General features: G+C 64.7%; 3 protein-coding genes across 3 annotated transcripts in view; 2 read left to right on the top strand and 1 right to left on the bottom strand.

Annotated features, from left to right (window-relative positions):
- Window positions 1-7597, top strand: part of CFAP74 (cilia and flagella associated protein 74) — a 64808-nt gene extending 57211 nt beyond the window's left edge. Inside the window, 14 exon segments of the mRNA XM_032863178.1 lie at window positions 462-738; window positions 2045-2143; window positions 2697-2836; window positions 3487-3621; window positions 3781-3890; window positions 4024-4079; window positions 4188-4307; window positions 4524-4679; window positions 5554-5683; window positions 5828-5982; window positions 6179-6311; window positions 6554-6684; window positions 6901-7035; window positions 7234-7597. Coding sequence (XP_032719069.1) covers window positions 462-738; window positions 2045-2143; window positions 2697-2836; window positions 3487-3621; window positions 3781-3890; window positions 4024-4079; window positions 4188-4307; window positions 4524-4679; window positions 5554-5683; window positions 5828-5982; window positions 6179-6311; window positions 6554-6684; window positions 6901-7035; window positions 7234-7335 — 1879 coding nt within the window. The 3' untranslated portion in view covers window positions 7336-7597.
- Window positions 7598-10283: 2686 nt separating this feature from the next.
- Window positions 10284-11968, top strand: TMEM52 (transmembrane protein 52). Its single transcript, XM_032863175.1, has 5 exons — window positions 10284-10400; window positions 10486-10529; window positions 10641-10682; window positions 11305-11483; window positions 11588-11968. Exons 1-5 carry the CDS (start codon window positions 10335-10337, stop codon window positions 11764-11766), a joined length of 510 nt encoding a protein of 169 aa, XP_032719066.1. The 5' UTR covers window positions 10284-10334; the 3' UTR covers window positions 11767-11968.
- A 543-nt stretch (window positions 11969-12511) lies between these two features.
- Window positions 12512-14477, bottom strand: CALML6 (calmodulin like 6). Its single transcript, XM_032863176.1, has 5 exons — window positions 14004-14477; window positions 13133-13307; window positions 12878-13022; window positions 12700-12800; window positions 12512-12627 (listed from the first exon to the last, which is right to left on the bottom strand). The coding sequence occupies exons 1-5, from the start codon at window positions 14004-14006 to the stop codon at window positions 12581-12583; spliced, it is 471 nt and encodes a 156-aa protein (XP_032719067.1). The 5' UTR covers window positions 14007-14477; the 3' UTR covers window positions 12512-12580.
- Between the last annotated feature and the right edge of the window lie 309 nt (window positions 14478-14786).

Raw genomic sequence — 14786 nt, 5'->3', positions numbered from 1 at the left:
GGGGGAAGCAGGCTCCCCGCTGAGCAGAGAGCCCGACGCGTGGCTCGATCCCAGGACCCCGGGATCATGACCTGAGCCGAAGGCAGCGGCTTAACCCACTGAGCCCCCCAGACGCCCCAAGATTTTATTTATTTGAGAGAGAGCGCGTGCACAAGCAGGGGAGCGGCAGGCAGTGGGGAAGCAGGCTCCCTGCTGAGCAGGAAGCCCAATGCCTGACGGGATCCCAGGACTCCGGGTCATGACCTGAGCCGAAGGCAGACGCTTCACCAACTGAGCGACAGTATCTTCGAAAAAGAGTAAAATTCACTAATGAGGTAGCAAAATCTGGGACAACTGCTGTCATGGTCCCAGGCGCTGCTGTGCCCATGCAGGCCACCGTCTCCCTCGGGGGCCACCTTCCACAGCGTAGAGGGAGCCCGCAAACAGCGGCCCCACTGAGCCGCCCACGCCCACCCTTCCAGGTCCTTCAAGCTGGCGTGCCGAGCTGTGGGCGTCCACCCGCCCCTGGAGCTGTCCCACTACCAAGTCAAGTTTGCGGCCACCTCCCTGTATGACATGTCCGTGGCCACCCTGTACGTCATCAACTCTCACGTGAGCATGAACTCACTGACCCACTCCGTGCCCCGCATCGGCTCTGAGGACGCCTCTCCCGTGGGGCCCACGTCCTTCGAGTTCCTGCTGCCCCCGGACTCGCCCATCACCATCTCGCCCTCCGTGGGGACCGTGCTGCCAGGAAAGGCAGGTGTGGGCCCCATGGGTAGGCTGGGGGCGGAGCTCTATTGGGGTGCTTGGCTCTGCCCACCCTTGGCCACAGCAACGCAGCCTGGACAGCAGAGGTCGGGGTGAGCTTGTGCCTTGTCAGACCCAAGCAGGGCCAAGGAAGTCTCCATGGCCCATGGACATGGGCAGGGCGAGGAGGCCCAGCCAGCCCAAGCTCAAGACAAGGGCACCCAAGGGTGGCCAACCCCATAAGCACCTGGCCGGGAGCTCCAGCAGAGGATCAGACCCCGGGATCCCACAGCAGATGGGACCAGAGGGCCTGGTCACCGGAAGTGCAGGGTGGGTGTCCACTCAGCTGGTCAAGGGCTCCACCGCCCCGCCCTGCCTGACAGAGTGGAAAGAACAGGGCCCTGGGGACAGAGCTTCCTCTCAGCCCGCCCCAGGGCCATCCCAGACTCCTGGAGCTTAGAGCCAGGGCCCCTGCCGCCAGGACGACGTGAGGAGGGGTAGATGAGGGTGCTGGAGGCACCTGGGCCCGGCGGTAGGTCAGTTACTGTGATCATTTAAGTGCACTTTACGGGGCGCCTGGGTGGCTCAGTTGCTTAAGCACCCGCCTTCGGCTCTGATCATGGTCCCGGAGCCCCAGGATCGAGTCCCGAATCTGGCTCCCAGCTCCATGGGGCGTCTGCTTCTCCCTCTGACCTTCTCCCCTTTCATGCTCTCCCAAATAAATAAATAAATAAATAAAATGCACTTTATTAAATTTAGCAAAAACTACTTAGGTACCAATCCCCAAGGGAGGTATTGTGGTTGGCTTCTGCGTTCGCTCCCTGCTCCCTCCCTCCGTCTTCCCTTCATTCTCCCCCGGGGCCATCTGCTCTGCCCCCCAGTGCGTGGGCACCTCTGCTGTACTGAGCACCAGGGACACCAGGGAGTGAGCCCTCGGTGGGGCTCAGGACCTCCCTGCAGGCTGCGCCGGTCACAGGGACAAGCTGGGGTGAAGAACTCACCCCAAATCTTGATGGCTAAATGCCAAGTTGCCTTTCTCACACATGGCCTGCCTAATGTGAGCTGCAGGCAGGGTCCCAGCCCACCAGGACCTCCGTCACGGGACCCCCGCCCTATAGGATAAGAGCAGCCCCAGGGGCAGCGGTCAGGGAACGTCCCCCTGGAAAGAGCCTTCACAAAGTGACAGGAGAGTCCTGTCAGGACTGTCGGAGAGCAAGACCCGGGCCATGCAGTGGGGATGGGGGCTGTAGTGGGTGCCGAGGAGGCCAGGGCACCCGCAGGGTCAGCTCTGCCTTCCACAATCCTCTCCCCGCAGAGACGCCTTATCCGGGTGGCGTTCCGGCCCGTGCTGCCCAGCAAGCTGGTCCACCAGGAAGCCTCCCAGGCCCTGAGCAGACCGGCGGAGGCCAAAGTGGTGTGTGCGGGGCTCCAAGAGGAGGGGCGTGGGGGACACGGTGGGGGCTGGGACTTCCTGCACCCCCCACCCCGTGACTCCACGGGAGAGGGAGTCCCTCAGACCCACACGGAGCCGTGCAGTCGGCCTAGAACGACAGCCGCCCACTGCTGCCCTGGGGACGCAGAGGGACACAGCACATTTCTCCAGCACCCGGCACACGCAGGGGGAAGCACTTGCCCTCCTGCAATGAGGCGTCGGGGGACAGGCACCAGGAAGGAGGACCCCTGGTCCCAGGCGAATCTTCCCCTCTGTTGCCTGTTTCCCTGCTGGGGAAGCAAACACTGCCCAGGCCCGGGGGCAGGGGTCTCTGGACACTCAGCTGCCTACTGCACCTGTGGTCAGTCTTCCCGAGGAAGCCACCTGGTGCTTGGGTCTCTGTCCACTCCAAGCCCCCACCCCTGTGGCCCCTGCATGGGGCAGTCAGCCCAGGTCTGCGCTGGCGGAGAACAGGCCATAGGGGGCGGCCATGGGGCCCGCTAGGCTGAGCAGAGGCGGCCTCTCTGCATCCCAGCTTCGCAAGGACACAACCAGCCAGAAGAAGGACCTCAAGAGACAGTCCTTCTCCATGCTACAGCCGCAGAACCAAGACCGACTGCTCAGGAGCTCGACCACCCCAACTGCAGAGCTGGACAAGCAGGACCTCAAGTTCAGGTGGGCCCGAGAGAAGTTCGCCCCACCGCCTCCCTCTGCGTCCACGTGACGAGACCCTGTCCTGACCCCCATGGAGACGTCCCCCCATGGGCTGCCTGGAGCAGAGCTGTTTTGAGCCATGAGACTTGACGTCCAGGGCTGGGCTGGCTTCAGGCATAGATGAATCCAGGCACTGCCTTGAGGCTCCTTAAGCTCTGGCTTCCTGGGCATCTGCCCACCTCATTCCCAAGGGCCCCCTGTCCCTACACATAGCCTCACGCCATGGGCTGGGGAGACCCTGCTGCCCCTGACTCCCATATTCCCAGCTCAGCAACTCCACCCTCCCCAGGTGCAAAATGAGGCCAGGAGAGCTCTGAGGGGCTTGAGTCACTTTCCCATCCTAGATCCTCACCTGAGACCCCAGGAACACAGTCCTCTTGTTAGGTGCCTGACCAGGACGCTGGGGTAAGGGGAGGACCCCACAGAAACCAGAAGAAAGTAGGGCAGCCACAGCCTGGGGTCCCTCCCCCTCTGGTCTAGAGTCCTGGGCAGCAGGTATGGCCTTGTGCACCCCATCCCCTGCCCCAGGAGAGCGTGGTGGGGCCCCCAGCCACTGGGGCGTGTGTGGTGTGGGCACAGGAGTGGGAGTGCACGTCACTGCCTCATTCTAGTTCCAACGAGTACCAGATTGCCCAGGCCACCCTGGCCAGATCTTTCCAGGGGAAGTTCGACAAGTTTGTGGTTCCCTGTGTCGTCGCCAGTGGTGACACCAAAGACAGGAAGGGGACAGAACCCCTGAGTTTCAGGTACGGTGTTCTGGCAGGGGGTGGGGGGAGCGTCTTCTGGAAAGTGACCGTCCCAACCCAGATCTGGGGCCCCAGAGGGGAGGGCATAGTGGCTGGAGTGAGCAGGACGAGAGTGGGGAGGCGGGGCACAGTGCCATCAGCACTCCCCCTCCCCCCCAGTCCTCACAATACCCTGTACCTGGAGCTGTGGTGTCCGGCAGTGGCACCCTCTGTCGTGGTGACCTCCAACAAAGGCAAGACCATCTCCGACTTCGGCGACATTGCTGTAGGTGAGCCTTGACCAGGTCCAGCACCCCCTGCGACTCCCACGCCAGAGACCGGCCCACCCACAGTCCCCGCCTGGGTTCCCACAGCCCGTTCCTGGGCCTAGGGCTATACCCTGATCCCACCATCCCATTTCAGGACACCACGGGATAAAGAAGGTCTCCATCCAGAACATCTCCCCGGAGGATCTTGCCGTATCCTTGTCCACACCCAGCCCAGGCAGCCCACGTGGACGGGACAGGAGCTGGTGGGGGGAGGGCTGCAGGTCTGCCTGCACACCTGTCCTTGACACTGGGCCTCAGGTAGAATTCTCCGTGCTGAACCCCAACGGCCCCTTCGTCCTGCTGAACCCCATCAGCAAGCTGCTTACTGGCGAGACCTACGTCCTGACGCTGTCCTTCTCTCCCCGCGAGAGCATCCTGGTGAGCCCCAGGCCCACTTCACACCATGCTACACCCTGTCTGCTCAGGCCCTGGGGGTGGCCAGACCCCCAGGCCCTCAGCCCTAGCGGGCAAGCAGGGGGCAGCTGGGGAGCTCCAAGCCGTCTCCGCTCCAGCCTGCCCAGCAGCTCCCAGTAGAGCTCCGCCGCACGCCTCCGACAGAGGTCTGCTCCGTGCTCACGGATGTGGTCTCCACAGGCCCAAGAAACACTCGACATCACCACCAAGAGAGGGACACTCTCCCTGACCCTCGTGGGCACCGGCGTGGCATCCGTGATCACGTGCTCCATTGACGGGGACGTTCTCGACATGGGTTACGTCATTGCCAGAGAGTCTGTGTCCTCAAGTTTCAAGGTGAAGCGCATCACAGGGGGCTGGCGCCTGCCTGGTCTCCTGGGAGGGGGCTCCACCCTGGGAGGGATCAGACCCGCCTTGGTATGGTAGCCAGGGTGGGTCCATCCCCCCACCTCAGGCCACCCCCGGCTCCAGTCACGCCCCCTCCAGCAGCTGCCACCTCCACTGCGCTGTCCAGCACCCTCCTTCCACCCCTCACCTGCTCTACCTCAGGGTTCCCTGTCTCCCTGTACGGGGCCTTCGTAGGAGTCCTCCCATCTGGGATGAGGAGCTCGGTTCAGCCACTGCTGTGGGGGTGCGGGCGTGGGTACAGACTTCTGTGGTAAGGTCACATCGCCCTGTGGCCTACCAGCCCCTGCCGGAGGGCCAGCCTAGCTCCCCAGCTTCCCGAGTGTCTGAGGGACTCACCAGCCTTGGGATCAAGGACCCCCACGACACCTGCTTCGTCCGCTAGCTTAGGTCGGGACCCGGCACTGAGCCCAGAACAGGGATTCCCTGAAGTGTCTCACTGCGGAGGGGACACCGCCAGGAGAAGCGGGAGAGGGCAGGGGATAGACTGGGCAAGGATGCCGGTTCAGCTGAGGGCAAGCCTGAGCCTGACAACAGAGGCAGCTCAGGAGGACAGAGGGCACTGCGGAGCTGTCCCACCCGGAGGCACAGTGGTCCGGCAGGCAGGCCAGCCTGGACGGGGGGTCACGTGAGGCCGGACGAAGGAGCCAGTAGCGCCGTGAAGTGCCATGGGCACGAGGTGAACCCGACTGGACAGGAGAGTGACCAGACCCCGGCGGGGTGTGATCCCTGCGGGGAGGTCCCGTTGGCAGCAGCCTGCGTGGGCGGGGCACGGCCGTCGGCTGAGGGTCGCCCCTCCGCACAGCTGCAGAACTGCTCCACGCTGCCCATCAAGTTCTCGCTGCAGCTGGACAGCCTCTCCCGCTCCAGGAGCGAAGACCAGCCGCGCCTGCCGCAGTTCCTCATCTCGAGGGCCCAGAGGACTGAAGTCGTGGGTGAGCCGGGCGGGGGTGCCACGGGACCACGGCCGGCCAGGGCCGCAGGGCAAGGCCCAGGGAGGCCGGCACGGGCGGCGGGCGGGTGGGGGGCCAGGGGCTCCGGCTGAGCAGGGACCCGCCGCACCGCCCGCCGGCCCGCAGGCACCCAGAACTACAGCGGCCAGAGCGTGTTCAGTGTGATCCCGGTCGAAGGCATCGTGGACCCAGGCAAGGCCCAGGACTTCACCGTGACCTTCAGCCCAGACCATGAGAGCCTGTACTTCTCTGACAGGCTGCGGGTGGTGCTCTTCGAAAAGGTGCGGCTCCCCTAGCCCAGCCTCGACCCCCCTTCCCACCGGGGCCCTTCCTGCCTTCCCAGCCTGGCATCCTGGGGGCTCCACGCCAGGGGTGTCGTCAGGTGGAGAGGCCAGTGTCCCAGCTCCCACGGGCCCGCGCCCTCCCAGAGCCCCACTCATGGGTCACAAGACGATGCTGATGTGCTTCTTGTCCCAGAGACTCTCCCACCAGATCCTCCTGAAGGGCGCAGCCCGCGAACACATGATGTTTGTGGAGGGCAGCGACCCCCTGGACGTGCCTGTGGAGTCCCTGACCGTGATCCCCACCCGCGAGCCTGAGCACAGAGAGGGTGAGCCCTGGTGGGGCAGGGAGGGCTGGCCGCAGGAAGAGGACCCCTCCTGAGGCCCGCCTGTACCCTCAGCCCTAGGAAGCCGGAAGATTAGGGCGGCCATTCCTGGCCCATCCTCCAAGGGGTGGGGTCATGCTAAAGAGATTTCCTGAGGACCAGCTGCCCCCAGGCAGCCTCCTCCCTCTCTGCGTGGAAGCCCCGCCCCACCCCATCAGCCCCCCAGCCCGCTGGTCTCTCTTCAGAAACAGAGGAGCTGAAGTCCATCCTGGTGACCCTAGACTACATCCAGTTAGACACAGACACGCCACCTCCCCCTGCCACCCGGGAGCTGCAGGTGGGCTGCATCCGGACGAGCCAGGTGTCCCCAAAGAAGGTGAGCACGGCGCTGCCCGGGCCCAGCCAGCCCCTCCAGAGCTCCCCCTGCCTGGGCAGCCCGCCCCCCTCCCAGCCTTGGCTCTTGGTAGATGTGGGGTGGGCCGGTCAGGGCTGAGAGGGCAGGCGAAGTCAGCTACCCTCGACCCCAGGCCCACTGCTTCCTGGGAGCTGTGCCCAGCCGGCCAGCCTCACCTGCAGCTCCAGTGTCCCACAGACAGTCGAGTTCAGCCTGGAGGGCGGCGCCGCTCTGCAGCACAAGGGCTTCACCATCGAGCCCTCCAGGGGCTCCGTGGAGCGTGGCCAGACCAAGACCATCAGCATCTCCTGGATGCCGCCTGCCGATTTTGACGTAGGTGCCACAGACTCTGGCCAGAAAGGCCTGCAAAAGCCGAAGGCTCGGCGGGATGACACCCCGGCCCCACCGAGGGAAGGGGCTGCCGGGTGGGCCCCGGGCAGGTGAGGGGGACAGTGGGCAGTGAGACAACACACGTGTCTGGTGGGCCAGCTAACCAAAGGTCTCCTTCCTTCCCTCCTCCTCCCGTTCCAGCCAGATCACCCACTCACGGTGTCAGCCCTGCTGCAGCTCAAGGGGGACGTGAAGGAGACTTACAAGGTCCTCTTGGTGGCCCAGGTGGTGACTGGCCCCTGAGGCCACAGGAGTCTCTCCACAGAGCCCCCTCGGGCCCTCCTGCTCACCCTTGAAGCCCTCCCCTGGTCTGTAAACAGGCCAAACCACCCACAGGCCTGGGACCTGCGCATCCCCGGCTGGGAGGTTCAAACGTGCAGCCCTCTGTGTGACCCATGGCCAGGGCGCCCCACCCCACAGGCATGGCCACTTCCTACTGCCCTGGGCCCCCTGAGTCCAGAGCACTCCCTCCTCTGGCCCCACTCAGAAGCAGCAAGAAGGCCAGTCCTGCCCACAGCCTGCTCTGACTCTAAGCCCTTCAGCACCCCAGCCCCGCCATTACCCACCTGCCCAGCCTTTAGAGGCGCTGATGGGGGGAAGAGCTGCCCCCACAGGTCTGTCAATAAACCTTCTGGGCTTCTTCCTATAGGCCTGAAGTGTGGGATGCGCACCGGATCAGAGATGGGGACAGAGCCCTGGGGAGGCAGCGCCTGCCTCCTAGACCCCCACACCCACACACACAAATTGGTCCATAAGCGACGAACCCCACCCTGACTCACTGGGGAACCACTGGCAAGGCAGGGTGCTGGGGACACAGGCTGAAGGTGAGACAGGCCCAGACCCAGAGAGGCCCTGCAAAGATGGGGAAGGGTATAGGAGGCTCCAAAGCCAGGGCACCCTTTAGGATTCTCTGTCCCTCCCAAGTGTCAGGATCCCTGATGACCCTAAGGAAGGATGGAGCAAATGTGTGGCCCTCCAGTGTCTCGCTGGAGTCCAGAGTGGGGCCCAGAGCATGAGTTATGTTTTCCATTTTTCTGTACAGAGTCCAGGCTCAGCCTTCTGGTCTCCAACACATCCTTCAAGGTAGAGTTTCCCACAGGCTACACCGCACTCCTGGGAGCTCAGAATGTGCCCTTGCCCCAGCCCCTGCCTTCTGGAGAGTGCTGGTTGGACACTGTCCCCACAGAGCCCACCCAGTCTGGCCCCTCCATACACAGCATGCCCAGCCCACGAACCCCAGGCCCGTGCCTGCCAGCAGCAGGAGAGAACATGCAACTTTCCCTAGCAGGAAAGGATGGTGTGATGCATCTGGGGGCTCTCCTGGGCACAGACTTCAGGACACCAGCCTGGAGCCACCGTCCTAACCCTAGTTCCTTGGTGCCCTTCATGCCTAAAAGACTGCCATCTCCCTAACCCGAGGCCAGTGACAGTGACCCTATAGTGGAGTTTTGCAGGACTTCTGTCTGTGCCCTCCTGGGGCTGGCCAGCCATAGCCCAAGCCTTTCTCACCAGATGAGAGGCGAAGGCAAGCTCCAGCACCCCAGGCCAAACCCAGGCCCCAGGAGGAGGCGCTCCCTGCAGAACATGGTCCCTGCCTCCTCTTCTGGCTGGTAGGCGAGAGAGGCAGGCCCCTCTCCTAAACCCTGGCCTCACTCTCCTGCTAACAGGCCCTGGTACTCACTGGCCGAGGCCCTGCCTGAGCTCCTGGGCACTGGCTGGACTTCTGTCCATCCTCCTCCCTCCCACCCAGTAAAGGCAAAAGGGAGGAGGAGGAAGGATGACCAGGAACCAAGCTCAGCCAGCCTGGCTGGAGCACAGTGGGCAGAAGGGGCTCTGGGCTGCCATGGCATATCCGGGAGGTGCAGAACAGCTTCAGGGCAAAGCCCCGGCAAAGATCAAGCGAGATCAAAGAGCGGGTGCCTGGTAGATCCAGGCGGAAGACCCAAGCTAAGAAAGACAGGTCAGGACACCTCGGTGGCTGAGATGGATAAGCGTCTGCCTTCCGCTGGGGTCATGATCCCAGAGTCCTGGGATCGGGCCCCACGTCGCACTCCCTGCTCATCTGGGAGTCCGCGTCTCCCTCTCCCTCCGCCCTCCTGCATGGGCTCTCTTGCTCCTGCTCTCTCTCTCTCTCACATAAATACAAACTTAGAGGGAGAGAGGGAGGGAGGGAGGGAGGGGTGGAGGGAAGGGAAGGAAGAGGTCAGGGCGCCTGGGTGGCTGGTTAAGCCACTGACTCTGCGTTTGGCGCAGGTCATGATCTAGGGCAGGGTCCAAGCTCGCAGCGAGTCAGCCGCTCTCCCGCTCCTCCGCCCTCTGCGCATGCTCAAGAGTGCGCACTGGCTCTCTGAAATAGACGAACGTTTAAAAAAAAAAAAAAAGACAAGACAGGTCAAGGGTAGCAGCTCCTCGCCCTGGCCAGACAAGGCCGGCCACCCTGCACCTTGCAGAGCTGACCCCCTCCCTTAGCCTGACCGCCAGATGGTGGAGTAGAGGCCAGAGGGACGCAAGCTCCCCGGGCCGCTAGCCTGGTGAGAAGAGCGGTAGGGGAGAAACGGCCCCCAGGCTTTCCCGGCAGAATGGACAGCAGGCATTCTGTGACCCCAGGCCCGGGGACCACAGAGGCGAACGCCCCAGCTTGGGCAAGTCTTTGAAGGCGAGGGATCTGGAAAGGTGGTTAGCGCCGCAGGGACCCGCCCCCGACTCCGGTGGGCCCGCGCCCGGCCAGCCCCAGGCAGCCCCAGGCAGTCGGCACCCGCGCACGCGAGCCAAGTAAATGCCGCCGAGCACCAGGCTGGGAGCGCCCCGGACCCTCACCGTAGCACCCTTGACCTTGAGCGCCGCGGGGGTGAGCGCCACCGCACTTCGAGGCCGCACCCCGTGCAGCCCGGGCGCACCGAGCCTCTCTGCCCGACAGGCCTGGCCCGGCCGGGACCCGGCTCTGCGCCCTGGCTGAGGGCAACACGCCCCTCCCTCCGCCCCGAGACCCCCAAGCGCGCCCACGCGGTGGACCGGCGTGGAGGGCGGGGCCGTAGGGCGGGGCTCTCTCGCTGGGCGTGGCTTCGAGAGGCGGTATCTCTGGGGCGGGGCTTCGGGCTAGGGGATCCGGGGTGTGGCCGCGGGACCTGCCTCCGACGGGCGGGCCGCTGGGCGTGGCCACGCGCTCGGGGCGGGGCTTGTGGGGGCGGGGCCTCCATAAAGCGGCGTGGCGGGCGGGCACCCGCTCCCCGTCGGCGCCGAGCATGGTGGTGGGGGCGCCGGCCTCCCGGGCGCTCCTGCTGCTGCCGCCGCTCCTGCCGCTGCCGCAGGTGGGTCGCCGGCGCTCGGCTCGGGCACCGCGGGGCGGGTCTGCGCTCGGCGCGCCCCGGCCCGGGCTCACCCCTGTCCCCACAGGTGGCGCTGGGCTTCGCGGACGGCAGCTGCGACCCCTCGGACCTGTAAGTCGGGGGGTGGGAGCCGGGGCCTGGCCTCGCCCTGTGGGGGAGGCTCGGACGGGGCCGTCGGCCCGGCTGGTGCCCCGCCTGCTCCAGGTGTCGCCGTCCCCGCAGGTGCCCGCCCCAGGCCCGCTGGAGCAGCCTGTGGCACGTGGGGTAAGTGGAGGCCGCGGCGCTCGCCCCTGGCCAGGCCCACCAGACCCCCACCCCTCCTAGCTCCACGGACGAGGAGGCGCCGGCACTGCCCCCCTTCCCGACGCTGATGGGAAGGCGCTGGGGCCCTCAGCAGCCTCCCAGGCTGACCCCTGCCTCCTGCCCCTAGCACCAGGGAGGCCTCTCTTGTGGGCCCTGCCCCAGTCCGGGACTGCTCTGGGCACCCAGGCCCTTGGCAGGACTTCCCTTCATGGCCTGCTTATCCACTTCCCACTCCCTCCTTCCTCACCCCTGCAGGAGGCCCCTGTGAATATGGTCATTGGTTTGGGCACAGGACTGTGCAGATGGCCTGGGACAGTGTGTCCTGGGAGTGAGCCCAAGGTACTTGTGGCCAGCCCTGGAGAGAGCCAGGGCAGGCCCCGCAGCAGGGTGCCAGGGACTAGCCGGCTCCTCAGGCCCAGCTCTGGCCTGGAAGGAGGTCTCTGGCCTGCAGAGACATTCTTTGGTTTTCTTTTATCCTGCCCGTTGTCCTGTCGTGGGTGGTCGGCCACGACTGCCCCTGGGGAGCGGGTGCCCAGTGGCCAGAGGTTAGTCCAGTGGCAGGGTCTTGCTCCTCCCTGCACAGGCTTATCTTACTCGCTGTCCTTCTGCTGCTGCTGTGTGGGGTCACAGCCAGCTGTGTCCGGTTCTGCTGCCTCCGGAAACGGGTACACAGCCAGCCACACCTGCCACCAACACCTCAGCCTTGCGACCTGACGGTCAGCCCTGTGGACAGTGACAGCCCCGTGCACAGCACTGTGACCTGTGAGTGCCTGCAGACCTCCCCTGTTGGCTTGCCCACCTGTAGGGAGAGCAGGGGGCAGGTGACAGCAGACTCATCCCCACAAACGCACTCTGGTTCCCTGCAGCTTACAGCTCTGTGCAGTACCCGCTGGGCGTGCGGCTGCCCCTTCCCTTTGGGGACCTGGACCTCGACTCCATGACCCCTCCTGCCTACAGCCTGTATGCCCCTGAGCTGCCACCCTCCTATGAAGAGGTTGTCAAGATGGCCAAACCCAGACAGGAAGAGCCACCGCCCTCTCAGTAACCCCATCTTCCCCCTGGGGCCTGAGGCCTAGAGACATCGACGGGGCTCCAGGAGCCGGCTCCAATGCCCTAGCAGCCCTGGCTGTCGTCCTGGCGCCCCTCAAAAGCAGAGGAAAACTCTCTTGAACTTCCCAGTTGTGCCAGCCACCTTGTGCTCAGAAGGGACCCCCCCAGCACACCCCTACGGTCCTTCCCCAGGGAAGGTCAGCCCGTCCAGCGCATTGCTGTAGCCTTGACCTTGTTGCTGTGTAACGCCAGGCTGCCCGGCCAGCTGGCCCTGCATTGGCCGCACACATGAACCCACACTTGGGCACGCACACGGGGGCTGCTGCGTTCAGCCCTGACCCCACAGGCCTGAGCCTCGGGGCTGGCTGTGACACCCCCAGCTTTTTGGAGAGAATAAAGTTTGTACCTAAGTGATCTCCACCTGTAGGAAAAGGCTCTGGGAGGGGCCTGTGAGTAGCCACCCCGCCACTGCCTGGTGCAGGCAGAGGGGCTGGGGTAGGCTTCGACCTGTACCCAGTCTGGCTTTCAGGTTGGTGTCCAGACCCCAGAGCCTGGGCAGTGGGTGGTGCCAGATGTCACAGCAGGAGTGACGGGCCCTGGGCCATGGCTGCCTGAGGAAAACCCTCTCCTTTCTCCAGTCCCAAATCTTTGCCAGCCCCTCCTTTCTGGGCTACATAGGGACAGTAAAACACGCATTTGTACGGCTGGAGTGTTTATTGGCCAGAGGTGGGGCAGGGTGGGCTGAGCGGCAGTGTGGGCGGCAGCAGGCAGTGGCCTTCAGGCAGGCCTCCCAGGGCCACAGCACCTGCTCACTGGACCAGCTTGAAGGACTCTCCGGTCATCATGGCCACAAACTCTGGGAGCAGAAGCACAGGTCAGTCAGCAGCCTGGCCCAGGCACCCGGCTCCCAGGCCCATCCCTCACTCACCCTCGTAGTCAATGGTCCCATCCCCGTCCTTGTCGGCCTCCTTCATCATCTGCTCAGCCTCTGCCTCGTTGAGGGGCTCACCTGCGTTCATGAGCACGTACCTGCAGGGCCCCCACACTGAGTGGCAGCCCACAGGGTTCTGGCCCTCACCCACCCCCTGTCCAGCTCCAGGCCCTACTTGAGCGTGTTCCAGTCGATGTAGCCCTTGCCCTCCTTGTCGAAGACACGGAATGCTGCCCTCAGCTCACCCTCCTGGTTCTGGGCCTTCTCCCAGTAAATCCCCATCAGGGCCAGGAAGCTGTCACAGTTGAAGAATCCTTTGTCTGCAGGGAGCAAGCAGCAGGCCGGGCACCGTGAGGGCGAGCCGCTGCGGCCCTCCCCGCTCGTACCCACGGGCGGCCCCCCACCCAGGCCTGCCCCTGCCCGGCCTCACTGTCTCTGTCCACATCCTTGGCCATGGAGGCCAGCTCACTCTTGGTGGGGTTGATGTCCAGCAGGCTCATGAGCCGCCCCAGCTCTCCGGTCTTCACCTCCCCGTTGCCCTCCTCGTCGAACATCTCAAAGACCCCCTTGTACTCCTTGATCTGCTCAGCTGTCAGGCGCTCTGTCTGCAAGGACACCGGCCTGCACCAGGGCCTCCTCTGCCCCTCGGTCCGAGGCAGTTGGAGGTCCCAGCACACATGGCACCCTGCCCTGTCCCTCCACCTGGCAACCCTGCAGGGCGTGGGGTTAAAGAAGGAGTCCCCCCTCCCCCGCAGCCCAGGGTGCTTCCAAACAAGGTGGCACTGGGGAGGGCCGCCAGCAGTGAGCGGGACTCTGTCAGGCGGCTTCAGGGGAAGGACCCGAGAGCCAGAGGCCAGGTGTGAGACACCAAGGCTCAGGCCAGCCATGTGGTGGAGTGTCAGGTGGACCCAGTCTCTGGAGCTGGTGAAGGGTGCCGTGGGGGGAACATGACCCAGGTCAGGGTGAAGGACCCCAGCCTGTTGTGGTGTTTCTGTCGATAGTCTAGCCCCTGGCCTCCCCTGCCTCCACTGTCATGGCAGCTTTCAAAAGGGCGCCCCCGTCCCCGGGCCACCAGAGCGACAGTCGCATCAGCAGCCAGCAGGGCTCAGCACGCCCTCCTCCCTCTCCCTCCAGCCTTGCCGAACTGCTCCCTCGATTCCCAGAGAGGCACTCACACCCTCGGGTGCCTGTGCTTGGAAGCCCCGTCCCGTCCTCTCTCCTCCCGGACCCGGCTCCCAGCTCCCGCTCCATCACCAAGCCAGCCCACCAGGGACCCCGCCGGGTGCCGGGAGCCGCCTTACCATATCTGCGGCCGGCTGGAAGAACACTGCGGTGGCACCAGAGACGAGGGGCAGAAGTGTCAGCTGCGTTTTAGCTGGGCCCAGCTGCCTAGGGTCCCCAGAGTCCAGATTCCAAGATCCTTGTATGGCCAGGAGGTCCTGTGGCCCTATTTTGGGACAGGCTCGGCCCTTCCTCACCTGGCCCCTTTCTGGCCCTCCTTGGCCTGAACACCCCCTCACCCTGAAGCTCCCTCCCGGACCCTAGGTCCCAGCTAAGGTCCCTGCCCCAGCCTCAGTGTCTGGAGCCAAAGCCCAGATAGACACCACGGGCTGAGGACCAAGGGCAGGAAAGGGGCTGACGGGTGGCCGGGGAGGCCCAGAGTATACACGCGTTTGCCCATTGCTGTTTCCTCTTCACCGTGTCAACCTCCTCGAATCTCCTTTCCCGCATTGGCTACCTTTCCACCGTTCTGCCACGGGACCCTCACACAGCCTGTCCTCCCGTGTGAGTGTTCCTTCTGAATGCCCACCCTGGCCCCGAGACACCCCCAATCCCTGTGGCCCCAGTGCTTGTAGGCGGTCTCTAGAAACAGGCGGAGGGACAAGTGCATCTCCTGGCCTGGCTGCCCTGTGCAGAAGGGGCTGCTAGTCTGCACTCGGGGGCTGGGGGGGGCAGACAGCTGGACACGGGGAGGGGGTGAGAGGGGGTGAGGCGGGCAAGACCAGGGGCCAGACTGGCTACCAGGGGCCAGACCAGGTTTCCCCTGAGCAGCCAGGGGCTATTCTGGGGTTTCTCAGAGAAAC

Source organism: Lontra canadensis, unplaced genomic scaffold (genome assembly GCF_010015895.1).
Source record: "Lontra canadensis isolate GAN:19392208 unplaced genomic scaffold, GSC_riverotter_1.0 scaffold25, whole genome shotgun sequence".
In the NCBI taxonomy this organism is placed as follows: domain Eukaryota; kingdom Metazoa; phylum Chordata; class Mammalia; order Carnivora; family Mustelidae; genus Lontra; species Lontra canadensis.
Note: the sequence above shows the minus strand (reverse complement) of the source record. Positions and strands in the feature narration are given on the sequence as shown.

Bases quoted from the DNA above. Each gene is read 5' to 3' on its own strand.
- CALML6 (XM_032863176.1), bottom strand. The intron at 13,023-13,132 runs GTGAGGCCGGGC...TGCTCCCTGCAG, and splicing joins CAAGGATGTGGACAGAGACA to ACAAAGGATTCTTCAACTGT. The intron at 12,628-12,699 runs GTGAGTGAGGGA...TTCTGCTCCCAG, and splicing joins TGGGACCATTGACTACGAGG to AGTTTGTGGCCATGATGACC.
- TMEM52 (XM_032863175.1), top strand. From the start codon at position 10,335: ATGGTGGTGGGGGCGCCGGCCTCCCGGGCGCTCCTGCTGCTGCCGCCG. The intron at 10,401-10,485 runs GTGGGTCGCCGG...CTGTCCCCACAG, and splicing joins CGCTCCTGCCGCTGCCGCAG to GTGGCGCTGGGCTTCGCGGA. The intron at 10,683-11,304 runs GTAAGTGGAGGC...CTCCCTGCACAG, and splicing joins AGCAGCCTGTGGCACGTGGG to GCTTATCTTACTCGCTGTCC.